This window comes from Pinus tabuliformis, chromosome 2_2 (genome assembly GCF_031772625.1).
Source record: "Pinus tabuliformis cultivar Carrire ecotype Pingquan chromosome 2_2, CPIR1, whole genome shotgun sequence".
Taxonomy (NCBI): Eukaryota; Viridiplantae; Streptophyta; class Pinopsida; order Pinales; family Pinaceae; genus Pinus; species Pinus tabuliformis.
Window position 1 is genome coordinate 98,902,318 of NC_142300.1, and position 14,282 is coordinate 98,916,599.

Here is a 14,282-nt window from a genome sequence, read left to right on the forward strand (position 1 = left end):
ACTTACAGCGCAGTTCAGATGAGGAGATCTTCTAGGCCACGCAAGTCAATCTTTACTTCTGCAGTTGCAGCTTCAGTTTCAGCAGTTTTCGGCTTCAAACTAGGGCAGTCGATATCTTGCAAACCGTTCGTCGGATTGACTTCATTCCACCACCAAAAGTTGCGGCTTTCAAAGGAGATTCAGATGAACCTACAATGCCGTTCCAAAGAGGAGATCTTCTAGGCCACGCAACTCAATCTTTACTTCTATAGTTGCAGCTTCAGTTTCAGCAGTTTCCGGCTTCAAACTAGGGCAGTCGATATCTTGCAAACCGTTCATCGGATTGACTTCATTCCACCACCAAAAGTTGCGGCTTTCAAAGGAGATTCAGATGAACCTATAGCACAGTTCCAAAGAGGAGATCTTCTAGGCCACGCAAGTCAATCTTTACTTCTGTAGTTGCAGCTTCAAATTCAACAGCTTCCGGCTTCACATGTGTGAGAGAGAGAGACCCATTTCAGCGCAGTAGAGAAGAGACTCATATCTGCGCAGTAGAGAGAGAGAGATGTGATGAGATGAGTGAGTCCAAATGAGGAAAAGTCCTCTTATATTTATACACAACGTTGGTGGGTGAATAGATGCGACTGTTGGGCTTCTAAGCCTACATGAGTTATAGGTCGGCTTGATAATAATTCCATAATCAAAATAAATTCATATCTCCATGAATACTTATCGGAATCGGATGATCTTTATATCAATCCTACACCTCTCGACGAGAGGAATCTAATAAAAATATTATTAGCCATGAATAAGATGACCCACATGAAGTTTTGCCCTGGTTGCCAATTTTAACACTCCCTCTCAACCATGGAGAACTTCATTTGCAATCTATCTATCGGTCGTTACTATTCATCCATCAAATGCACTGCCTTGTACAGCCTGACCCTTGCCCTGCTCTGCTCTATTTTTCCTGTTCTGCTTTGTCTTGTTCTGCTTTGTCTTGTTCTGCCCTGCACTGATCTGTACTGTTTTGTTCTGTTCTGCTCCGCTCTTGCATTGTTCTGTTCTACTCTGCTTTTGTCCGAATTATGAAGAAGAAGAAATGATCGAGGATGTATCATACTGACTCAAGGTCAGTCTCAGAGTATGTACCACTGGTCCCAGACCAGTCTCAACCAACCCAAAGTCAGCGTCATAGTGAGTACAACTCCAATGGTCCCAGACCAATATCATCCTCCACTGACTCAAAGTCAGTCTCAGAGTATGTACCACTGGTCCCAGACCAATCTCAACCAACCCAAAGTCAGCGTCATAGTGAGTACAACTCCAATGGTCCCAGACCAATATCATCCTCCACTGACTCAAAGTCAGTCTCAGAGTATGTACCACTGATCCCAGACCAGTCTCAACCGACCCGAAGTCAGCGTCATAGTATGGTACAACTCCTACCACTGGTCGCAGACTAGTATCATTGATCCCAGATCAATGGAGGTCATCCTAGCGTAGGGAGTACGGTAGTTACAACGATGCGTCCATCGGTACTACTATGGTCCCTAACTTCATTTCCCTGCTCATTGATCAGATGAGAGGTACTTTCCATGAGTCCCAGACTGCATGGGTAGGATGCCTCGACAGGAGAACTAATCAATCTTGTCCTCACAGGAGAACACATCAATCCTGCTACAATTGCCATGGAGAACACATCAATCCAGGCCTCACAGGAGAACACATCAATCCTGCTACAATTGCCATGGAGAACACATCAATCCAGGCCGCCATGGAGAACACATCAATCCAGGCCTCACAGGAGAACACATCAATCCTGCTACAATCACCATGGAGAACACATCAATCCAGGCCTCACAGGAGAACACATCAATCTTGCTACAATCGCCATGGAGAACACATCAATCCAGGCCTCATAGGAGAACTAATCATCCTGCTACATAGGAGAGTGAATCGTCCTGTTCCACAAGAGAGCGAATCATCTTGTCCCACAAGAGAGCGAATCATCTTGTTCCAGTGTGCACCACCAGGGGAGGGTGAGTCACCCTGTGGTCATATGTTGCTCCGGTAATAACCGCAAGCCCTCAGAGCTCCTAGAGCTCAATGTATGCAACATGCAGGACCCTTGTACAAGGGTTTCTTACCGACTCCAAGTTGTTTGGGAAAATCACAGATTAGATCTTTCCTCAGGGCTATGACAAGGTGTATCAACCTGTACATCATCTTAATGCGATGGAGCCTCCTTGCTCATCAACTTACCATATCCAAGATGATGTCTATCTGCTGGAGCAATCGACGAATACGAGATTCCTTAATAATCGAATCCCACCTCTAGTTGTTATAGAGAATCACAGTGGTATCCAATGTAAATCCAAACAGCTCACTGAAGAGCTTTCGCAACCAGACTAACTCACACGAGGTTATGCTAGCAACAATATATCCTGCTTCGGCGGTGCTCAAAGCCACGGACTTCTGCTTCCTGCTCATCTAGGATATCGAAGCAGATCCCAAGGTGAAACAACACCCGGAAGTGCTCTTACGGTCCACCACACTGCCTGCCCAATCAACATCAGTATATCCAAGTAGTCTCACATCTCCGGCAGTGTATCTTAATCCATGAGAGATTGTGTCCTGAAGACATCTCAAAAGATTCCTGGCATCAATCCAGTGAGGCTCAACCAAATATGAGCTCACAATGCTAACTGCAAAAAATATGTTCGGACGGAGGTTCACCAAGAACATCAATGCGAATGAGTTTATGAAACTCAGAGGCATTTCCCAAATCTGGTCCGACATCACTACCATATAACTTCTAAAAGTTAAGATCCTCGAGGTAGTCACAGGTTTGCAGTCCATCATACCAATTCTTTCCAATATCTTTACCACATATTTCCCTTGAGATAGGAAAATTTCCCTTGGCTTCTGCCATACTTCAAGTCCTAGGAAGTAGTGCATCAGTCCTAGGTCTTTCATTTCAAATTCAGAGGCCAGTTCCCTCTTACATTTGTGAATGAGAGGGTCTGCACCTGTTAGAAAGAGGTCATCCACATACAATACCAGTATGAGAGGCTTGTCATCTTCAACCTTAAAGTAAAGGTTAGGATCGGCTTCACTCCTAGTGAATCCCAGCTTCATCAAGTAGCTATCGATCCTCTCATACCATGCTCGGGGTGCTTGCTTCAGCCCATAGAGAGCTTTCTTCAACCTGCATACATGAGATTTTCGATCATAAATCTCAAATCCTTCGGGTTGCTCCACGTAGACCTCTTCTTAGATCGAGTCATGCAAGAACGCAGTCTTGACATCCATCTGATGTAGGTTCCATCCTTGTGAAGCGGCAAGGGCTATGATCGAGCGGATGGTCGTATATCTGGCAACAGGTGCAAATATCTCATCATAGTCTATACCTTCCTTTTGGGAGAAACCTCGAGCAACAAAATGAGCCTTATACTTTTCCGTGCTTCCATCTGTTGCATGCTTTATCTTGTAAAGCCATTTGGAAGTAACAACAGTCTTGTCCTGGGGTCTGGGAACTACTTCCCAAACATCATTCTTTATGATAGACTCATATTCTTCGGTCATAGCATCCTTCCATACTTGATGCTTGATGGCATTTGAGAATGACGAAGGCTCATTTTGTATGATCGTGCTCATGATGGTCAGGTATCCTTGATACCTATAAGGTTTCTTACTTTCACGAAAGGTTCCTCGGGGTGCAGCCTGTCCTTCAGCATCATCAAGTAACCCCTTAAGCCATGAAGGCCTCTTCCTAGAAGAGGAAGGCTCATATGGATGAGGATCAATCGGATCCATGGATTCTTCTACATCAGGCATTGATTCATCATCCTTTTCTTTCAGTTCCCTGGTGTTGGCTTCTTGAGAGCTCCTCAAAGTCGAAAGATTGTTCACCTTGCGGTGAACTTTTCTTTAGGAGTCTTGGAACCCAATGCTTGATGAGGGCATCAATTTTGTACATATACGACGGTGATTGTAGTTTCAGCCCATAGAAACATCAAAAGTCTTTGATCATGTAGCATGGCCCAGACAGCCTCCATCATCGTGCGGTTCTTCCTTCCCACCACACCATTCTGCTCAGGAGTATGTGGTGTAGTGGTCTCCCTCTTAATGCCAACCTCAGGTATGCCTGAGTGAACCAATTGTAATATATCAGAGGTCTTGCTTTGGCTTGAGGGGAATGGTCCCCTTTTGAGCTTTCCTTCAGCACATCCTGGACATACACCTTCATTCTCTATTCAGAATTCGGGCATCCCTATCACCATTTGTCTTACACCGAGTATAGCTTTATAATGAAAGGGGGAAAACCTCTAATGCCAAAGTTCGGACTGAAGAGATGTGTCATAAGACATGACACCTAGCAGACTTTCATCGACCTGATATAATGAATCAACACTAAACCCAAGAGTAAAGGCATCTTTAACATTATTTTTCCATATACATACCTTGCCATCGCTGAAGGTTACCTTGTAGCCTTTGTCTTCCGTTCCCGAGATGGACACTAGGTTCTTTTTGAGGTCAGGTGCATTTAATACATCCTAGAATTTCTGGCCTTCTTGAATGCTTGTCCTCTTCCTTGATTCCCAGCTCTCCTCTTACCTTTGCTGTTGAATTTGTCATTCCTTTGATTGCCATCAGAGGGATTTTGATCATCGTCCTAGAGTGAGTCCTTTCTATCAGGGCACTCCCTTGCATAGTGACTTGCTTTAACGCAAATGTAACATCGCCTTTTTCTTCTAGCCTTAGGTCCAGCCTTTCCTTTTGATTTAGTCTCGGAATTATTTCTTTTCTTTGCATGAAAAGAAAAGGCAGCAGGAGGACCTTTAGGCATGGGCATTTCTTACACTTCTTCCCTTGTTTCTTCTTGAATGCATCTAGCCATTAATTCCTCGAAACTAGGAATTACATTATAGTTCAGAAGAGTAGTCCTGAACACATACCATTCAGATGGTAATCCTTCAAGAGTTGTGAGTGCCATTTCTCTGTCAGTAATAGTTTCCTCAATAGATAGGAGATCGTTCTTGATCTCGGTGATTCTTAAGAAGTATGCTTGCATACTTTCATCTTTACCCTTCTTGATTTCCCTCAGCTTATTTCTAAGAAACAAAACTTGATTTGTATCATTTACTTTAAATAAACTCACCAGTCTATCGTAGACTTCCTTGGAGGTGTCCAGTTCAGAGATGTAGGCCACCAAGTGCTTGTCGATAGAGTCCCGAATGATCTTCTATTGTTTTGACTTCTCCATTTTTCCATTTGTTCCAGGCAGTAGCGGATGCATTTGATGGAGGCTTAACAATATTGCCTCTCACATGATCCAACACTCCTTGATTCTCAAGGGTTAGATCGATAGACATCTTCCATCCGCGATAGTCAGCTTTCTCACGGAGCTTGTCTTTGGCAGGGAAGAGTGTTGAGGACCCCATAGTTCTTTTAGAATAGCCTTGCCAATCTTCTCTTCAATGATTGCTCTTGCTCTTGCTCGGGCTTTGTCTTCACCTCAGCTCCGATACCATGTTAAGTTATGGTATGTTCTATGCTTATAACAATTTACTTCTTTTTCTTATTATATTCCACCGATTAGCAATCACATGTACATAAAGTAAAGTGCAGATAGAACATTAAACGATTGACAGAAAACAAGCCAAGACAAGAGACACAAGATGTGGCGGCTAGCCAGGGACAAACCCCACAATGTGTGGGGAAACCATTTGATCAAATCTTCTTTTATCTTCAATAATTCAGCAGAGAGAAATAGTACAATAAATCTGATTCATATCAGCAGTAGCAAAGCCTAGATCTGCAGCATCAGCATTAGCGGCTTCATTATCAAACTAGGGCAGACCATATCTCACAAACCGACCGTCGGATTGACTTTATTCCACCACCAAAAGTTTCGGCTTCCAGAGGAGGTTTAGATGAACTTACAGCACAGTTCAGATGAGGAGATCTTCTAGGCCACGCAAGTCAATCTTTACTTCTGCACTTGCAGCTTCAGTTTCAGTAGTTTCCGGCTTCAAACTAGGGCAGTCGATATCTTGCAAACCGTTCGTCGGATTGACTTCATTCCACCACCAAAAGTTGCGGCTTTCAAAGGAGATTCAGATGAACCTACAGTGCAGTTCCAAAGAGGAGATCTTCTAGGCCACGCAACTCAATCTTTACTTCTGTAGTTGCAGCTTCAGTTTCCGGCTTCAAACTAAGGCAGTCGATATCTTGCAAACCGTTCGTCGGATTGACTTCATTCCACCACCAAAAGTTGCGGCTTTCAAAGGAGATTCAGATGAACCTACAACGCAGTTCCAAAGAGGAGATCTTCTAGGCCACACAAGTCAATCTTTACTTCTGTAGTTGCAGCTTCAAATTCAACAGCTTCCGGCTTCACATGTGTGAGAGAGAGAGACCCATTTCAGCGCAGTAGAGAAGAGACTCATATCTGTGCTATAGAGAGAGAGAGATGTGATGAGATGAGTGAGTCCAAATGAGGAAAAGTCCTCTTATATTTATACACAATGTTGGTGGGTGAATAGATGCGACTGTTGGGCTTCTAAGCCTACATGAGTTGTAGGTCGGCTTGATAATAATTCCATAATCAAAATAAATTCATATCTCCATGAATACTTATCGGAATCGGATGATCTTTATATCAATCCTACACCTCTCGACGAGAGGAATCTAATAAAAATATTATTAGCCATGAATAAGATGACCCACATGAAGTTTTGCCCTAGTTGCCAATTTCAACAGAAGAAGAAGGAGAGGGATCTATCCAAGATCAAGTGCTTTTGGTTTAGCAAGTTTGGCCACTGCAATACTCAATGTCCAAAGAGGAAGAAGGAGAAGCAGGAAACGACAACTCCAACGGAGATCAATAATATTTCCTCTAGGCTAGAGGAAGATTTTGCCATGTATGCAGCTATACCTCTAGGAGAGAGGTGGGTGATATGGAGCTTTAGTCTCAGAGTTGCACAGAGAAATGGGCAGGGTCCATCAAGGTGAGCATTGGATAGTGTTTCCCCATGGATCCTTACCCTTGCTACAGGGGCCCACAATATTCAGTAGTAGGAGGATCAGTGTCAGTTGGTGCAGTCAGTTCCAGAGTGATAGTTGCAGTCAAGGGTTGAGAAGCACAGAGCAGTGTTGATAACAGTGCAAGAGGCACAATACAAAATCAACAATAGCGCAGATTTCCCTGTAGACAGTGCAGAGGCTAGTAGCAGTCAGAGACTCAGGAGACAGTTGCAGGACAAAGACACAGTTGATTCAGTATTTTGGATGCTTCTTAGTTGCAATAGTTTCAGTAGCAGCAGCAACAGTGAGAGGAGTGTTAGTTGCAATGTAGTGTAGATGCAAAGTTGGCAGCAGTATGAGTTGTACAATGTAGTGTCAGCAGCAGCACAAATGCAGCATGGTTCAGCGACAATGATCGGCAGATGAATCAGAGTTAGCGCAGTATTTGGTGGACAATGGCAAATTGTCATAATTGTCAGACATCAACATCGTGTATGGAGGATGTTATGGGAGAGAACACCTTCCTCGCTAAGAGGGACTGTTAGTTTTTGTAGCACCGGATGTTGTTCTAGCCTCAAAACTTTGTGGAGAGGCTAAAACATAGGAGTTCACCAAAACCCAAAAATCATTTCTGGGAATTCCACCTAGAGATAGATCAATTAAATTAATTGACCATCATTTAAATTTTTCCTAAGTCTGACTTAGGAAAACTGGTTAATTAATAGTAATTAATTGAGAAAGGTGAGGATTCTCTAGAAACTGACATTGATCGACTTGGAGATGATCTCATCCATCAATTATGTTTTAACATTGTTCGTTGGAGTCCCAACTAGAGATTATAAGAGGAGGTCGATGGGTAGATGGGGAACACGCCAGTTGCAAATACTTCGTGATCAGGGCAGTTCGATTTCCTAGTGGAAGATGATTCAACAGACAGATTGAGCTAATGATCGAGTAGCAGGTGGCAGAGGGGCAACATAGAGATATTCCGAAGGAGTTTCTAGTTCTGAAGGAGTCAGAAGAGGAGGTCAAAATTATTCTTCAAGAGGTTGCCTAGAGCCTCAAGAGGGGCTATTCAATTTGGTTGTGGAGCAAGTCGTTTTAGGTGTAGAGGGTAGGAAAATTTCCAGAGGGCCTAGCCAGCGACTTCCAGCAACAGAGACAAGTAGGATATCTAATTCAGAGGGAGTTCTGGGTAGAGCCTATAAGGGACTGCACAAAGGTGGACACAGATCATTCCGGGGGCCATTTTTTGAGCCCAGATTGAGCTGGGATTGCTTGAGGGGGAGGGTAAATTCGCTCACATTTTTTCCAATATTTCTTTCAGATAGAAACACCAGTTTAGCGGCGTTTTATTGTATTCAGAATTTCTACTGCATAATAATAATAATAATAAAACCCTCACTGTTGCAGTTTGCACCGTTTTTCCCACATTGGGTTTTTCCAGGGGAAATTGTCCAAAAATAACGGTGTCATATTTTTATGTGTGTGTGCTTGCATTTCTCAGTTCGTATTTTTTTTGCTTCCGCAATATTTTTTATGGTGAAGAAATTGCAGTGTGAATATTTCATTATTTTGTCGTAAACAAGATAAACTACATAATTAAATTTTCATATAGAAGAATTATTTCTAGTTGCTTCATTTCAAGGAATTTTCACACTCCTATTCATTATGGCGCATGAGGGACTTGATTTGGCCTTCCAACAACCCTATTAGTTATTTTTCTATCATTTCGGCCCTCTTGGGAGGCTTATTATTCATTGTTTAGAGCTATTTGGCAGGCTTGTCACCAAAATATATTGTTATTTGCACGTTGTTTTATTTTAGGGGCATTATTAGGCTAATTAGACATAATTTGAACCCCTAAGGCTAATACATGAGAGCCTTGTTGTATCAATCATCATCACATGGATTGGATTTCTTATCTTAGAAATATTTCAGACCTACAATTGATGGACGAATTGGAGTATTTTTGATGCATTTTGATGTTTTTGGGTTATTGCTATCTTATCTTGGAGCTTCATGTTTGCAAATGAGGTGGATGGATATACTCTTTTTATCATGTAAGGGCTCTTTTCATGTGAATTTCTTAATGAGTCTTGTCTAATTTATGGAATGTTATGTCATGATTTTACTTGTGCCCTAAAAAATAATTTGAATTCATGAAACACTTGAAATCTTGGTTCATTCCATATGTTATTCATCATGGCAAAAATAATGAATGTTGGTTGTGTACCTTTTACCTTGAAACTCCATCAAATTTTGCAAACCGAAGTATAAATTCCTCTCGTGACCTAACTAGTGCCTCTCTAGGTTAGTGAAGCTGCAAGGACTCCTTGGTAGAGCGAAAATCTCAAACTTAAACCTATCTTTACTCCATGCATCCCAATTGTCTAGGCATTAATCCTTGTCATTGGTGATCACCCTAAACTTCATCTTTTACCTGCTTTCAAAAATTTCGTCCCTAACTCTAGATGGCCTAGTTAGGGCATCAAGTGAATTCCATTTGAGCCATCCTCTTGAAGAGCGAGTTGGTGAGGAATTGTGTTGGGGTGTCTTCTACTTGCCCTCCAAAATTGAAGCCTATCCCATGGTCGGTTTGTGAGAAACACCAAGCCCTAGCCCCAAAATTGATCGGTTTAGGTCTTCTTTGGTTAGTGGCAATTTTGAAGGTCTCTTCACTAAACAATTCAAAGGAAGTTAACTATCCTTATGACCTTATCCTATCCTCGCTTAACCTAGACACTCTCTTGAGGATTTCTCAAACCCTAGGTCAAGCTTGGATCTTCCCTAGGCTCCTTTGTAGTCCCACATCTTCTTTATTTTCTATCTCACATTGCCATTAAGGAATATTTTTCTTTAGAGAGCCTTAGTTCTAGGACATTTCTTCATAAGGGAATAACTCTATCCCCTAGGTCTAATTCTCCTTCTAAGCCTTTCTTGGAGAGCCCCTTACCTTGCCCTACAATCAAGCAAGCTATCATTTGAGTCTCTCCCTTGAATGGGCTTTGGAAATCACATTGTCTCTCATCATTGACTCATCCCTTCTAGTGATTTCCTTAATACTGGGATGCCTGCCATCAATGAATGCCCATAAAGAGCAGGGGACATTAACGGAGGTGACAGTGGGTCCTTGTCTTGTTGTTGTCACTTGGTCTAGTGGTAATCCCTTTGGAAGCCCTCGTTAGACCCCTGCTAGATTGTGTGGTAACATGGCCTGTGGGCTACTGCAGTATACAAACCCTCTTTGTTTCTCTCTCTATCCACTCTTAGCTTCTCTGCTCTATGGAACAAAATGCACTCGAATATAATGGATCCCTTTTCAAATAGAATGGAACACAACTGGATAGCCCACTAGTGGTTAAGTTTGACTCCTTCAACTCTTAACTAGAGTTACAATATTGACTATTCTAGAGTCTTATTCATCATGACCATGTGGCTAGACCCGTTTCCATGAATAATGGGAGTTGACAATGGCATGCTTTCAAATCATGGTGGTCAAAACAAGAAGGTTAGCTTTGGGGTGGCATAACTTTTGCGTATACACTCCAATTGAGGCGATTTTTGTGCCCCATTAAAAGGTATCTATTTAGAATATCACTAATGGCTATTCTTGCAAAACCTTAATAATGTAAGAAAAGAATAAAAAGATGATGAAATCTCAACTTGAACCAATGCCCTTATTCCAATTCTCCCAAAAGATATTCAATGGAGTATTTGGGAAGGAAAGCACTCTCTTCCAACTATGCCTTTAACAAATAAGAATGATCTCCTTTTATAGTGTTCACCTCTAACAACTCTCCCATAAAAATTGATTTCTTTAAAAGGCCCTAGAATCCTCCTAAGGTGGAGCCCTTCGATACTATTTGTATTTTGATTGGATAAAAGACTTTGAGCATGTCCAATTTCCACTTCTCATCTTTGTATTCCATGGAATCTTCTTAAAACATGCATGTATTTTTCATTTGACTTTGGATGCTAGGAGTATCCGTCACTCCTACATACCCCCAGGATCATATAGCTAGACCCACCATGAAGTGTAAAACTTCTTGATAACAATATATATATATATATATATATATATATATATATATATATATATATATATATATATATATATATATATATATATATATATATATATATATATATATATATTTATTTATTAATGAATGAATACTGAATTGATGATTACATTTTTAGAGAGAGCCCCAGTTATATACAACCTTAGGTGCCTCTTGGTGAAAGGGCATGATCTTTGGTCATGCCCTTTTGCCTAAATACTACAGCTAATCAAATTTACATAATCCTAACTAATTTTTACATAACATTGCCTTCCTCTCGAAAGAATGCTTTGTCCTCAAAGCATACGTAACGACGGATGTTGTTGACAAAATGATTCATTCTCCCAAGAAGCCTCTTCTTCGAGTAAGTCCTTCCACTTGATTAGATATTCCTTGATAGTACGATATTGAAGCTTTCTTTCTTTAGTAGACAAAATACCTTCTGGTTCTAGAATGACTCTTCCCTCACCATCTAAGGATGGAAGCATTGTTTGCGTTGTTTGATTGTAACCTAGTGCCCTTTTAAGGCAAGATACATGGAAGACATTGTGAACACAACTTGTCTCTGGAAGGCTTAAACCATACGCAACTTGGTTAATCTTTTTGTTGATCTGATAATGTCCATACAACTTTGGTGCCAATTTGTTTTTTCCTTTCTGTTTTAAGGGTAATTGTTTGTATGGTTGGAGCTTAACAAATACCCATTCTCCAACTTCAAACTCTCTTTTGGTCCTGTTACAGTCTGCTTGTTGCTTCATACAATTCCTTGCATTATTCAGGTTTTCTTTTAATATTTGGACGATTTTTTGGGTTTCTTCTAGTTGATCTTTAACAACAGGTAGATTTGTCTGGACAACAGCTAGATCCTTCCATTTCGGGGGTTGATACCCATATAAAGCTTGAAATGGCGTCATTTTTGTTGATGTATGATAAGTGGAATTATACCACCACTCAGCAAGATGTAACCATTGAGCCCACTTATTTTGTTTTTTTGTAGCGTAGCAACGTAGGTAGGCCTCCAAACATTTATTGACAACCTCTGTTTGGCCCTCTGTTTGAGGGTGATAAGTGGAACTCATATTTAGGTAGGTTCCTATATGGTTGAACAATTCCTTCCAGAAATTGCCTTTGAACTTGGCATCTCTATCACTTACAATGACTTTCGGAAAACCGTGTAACTTATATATATTTTTGCAAAATATTCAAGTGATTTCTTCTGCTGAGTATGACTTCTTTATTGCCATAAAGTGAGCATATTTGGTGATTCTGTCGACTACTACGAAAATCTTGTCCTTGCCTTCAGATACTGGCAATCCTTCGATAAAGTCCATCGAGATTTCTTCCCATTTCTGATTTGGAATGCTTAAAGGGTGAAGTAATCCTGGTGTCGTAATATTTTTACTTTTATTCCTTTCACATGTGTCACGTTCTACTACATATTTCTGAATATCACAATTCATTCCCTTCCAAAAGAAGGATTGACGTGCATTGTAGTAAGTCTTAAAGAATCCTACATGTCCAGCTGACGGTGACTCATGTGATTCCTTGAGTATCTTAAACTTAAACTTGGAATTTGTATTTAGATAGATTCTTCCCATGTACCATAGGATATCATTCTTCCACTCAAATTTTGAGTTGTTGGGAAGGTTATTGATTATTTCCATTATTTCTGGATCCTTGGCATACTCACTTCGAATTTCGTTAAGCCACTCAGGGACAACAACCGAAATTGCAAGTAGTGTTGGTTTTTCATCTTTCCTGGATAGGGCATCTGCTACCACATTGTCTTTACCTCTTTTATGTAGTATTTCCAAGTCAAAAGCGGCAATTTTTTCAATCCATTTTTGTTGTTCTTCGGGAAGTGTTTTTGGTTGAAGGAGATGTTGGAGACTGTTGTGGTCTGTTCGAATAGAAAACTTACTTCCCAAAAAATATTGCCTCCACTTAGCTAGTGCGTGCATGATAGCGAGCATTTCTTTGTTGTATGTGGATTTGAGGCGTTCTCTTTTGTTGAGCTTCCTACTTTCAAAAGCTATTGGAAGGGAATGAATCCTTCCAATGCACAATGCACGTCAACAATGTGACATCATATCTTATCTTAACTTGCCTCAGTGCGCTTGATTTCCTTATGCACCTCAAAGCTTCACGCTTGACTGATCCATACTCGCGTAATACAACATTATGCACCAAACTGAACATTTACTTGTGCTTGCCTTGCTTTTGTGAGCCTAGATTTTTCATTTATATTTTCAACACAAGATTGGGTACGAAAGGAGGGACAAAATGTTGTACTTGGAAACAATAGGGAGCACAAAACAGAAGGATCTAGGATGATCATGATCATGATAAGTGACAAAAAGAGTAGGTGTTTTATAATGTGTAATACTCTTTGGGACTTGGTAAGAAGCTTCCTAGGAGATAAATATAGAGATAATTGGTTTTTATATATGAAAGAACATAAATTATAATCATATTCGTGATATTTAATTATTTGTTGTATGAGATAAAAGATATATTCTTCACAACCATTGACAGTCCATAATGGTTAGCCTAACCTTACGTTTTGATTGTTTTATCAACAAGTTAATGAGAACAAACTATACTTAGCATAAATCATATAAGAGAAGATCTTTTGCTCATTATTCAATGGTCTAGCTTTTTGTTTCTACTTAACCCAGCATCTCTCACCATATAATGTCCATTTAGTAGGACCCTCTAACATATAAAATCTCGCAAGTTCCAGCATATACAACGTAAAGAAGAAAATAGATCTTGTATTCCTGGTGTTTGAACTTTGTACTATAAACTTTTCAGGAAACTGGGGCTGTCAAGACTTTATTTTCTTGTACCCATTTCTAATTCGATGAAATTCATCTAGTATTTAAAACTAATGCCACTTTGTTGTACGCGCTATCCTGAAAAAAGTCACTTTATTTATCTAAGTTGAGTATGGATATGAACTAGGTTCACAGGATAACAAATGAATATTTGTGGTTGCAGGTGGTACTGGATTCTGATGAAAGAAAATTTGGCGGTTTTGCCAGAATAGATCACAATGCAAGGTTTCACACTACTGTAAGTGACATATATGCCTGTTCTTGTATTTAAATGCTAACTTTAGTTGACGTGCTACTGTCTGACATAATGATGAAGTGCTTGAAAGATTCACTGGGGATACAATGAATAAATACTTGTAGACTACCTGAC

General features: G+C 40.5%; 1 protein-coding gene across 2 annotated transcripts in view; it reads left to right on the forward strand.

The window, feature by feature from the left end:
* Positions 1-14,282, forward strand: part of LOC149191584 (1,4-alpha-glucan-branching enzyme 2-2, chloroplastic/amyloplastic-like) — a 425,710-nt gene that overhangs the window by 383,391 nt on the left and 28,037 nt on the right. For both annotated transcript variants that reach the window (XM_089404340.1, XM_089404341.1), the window contains exon 22: positions 14,076-14,150. In XM_089404340.1, coding sequence (XP_089260466.1) covers positions 14,076-14,150 — 75 coding nt within the window. The remainder of the gene's footprint in view (positions 1-14,075; positions 14,151-14,282) is intronic.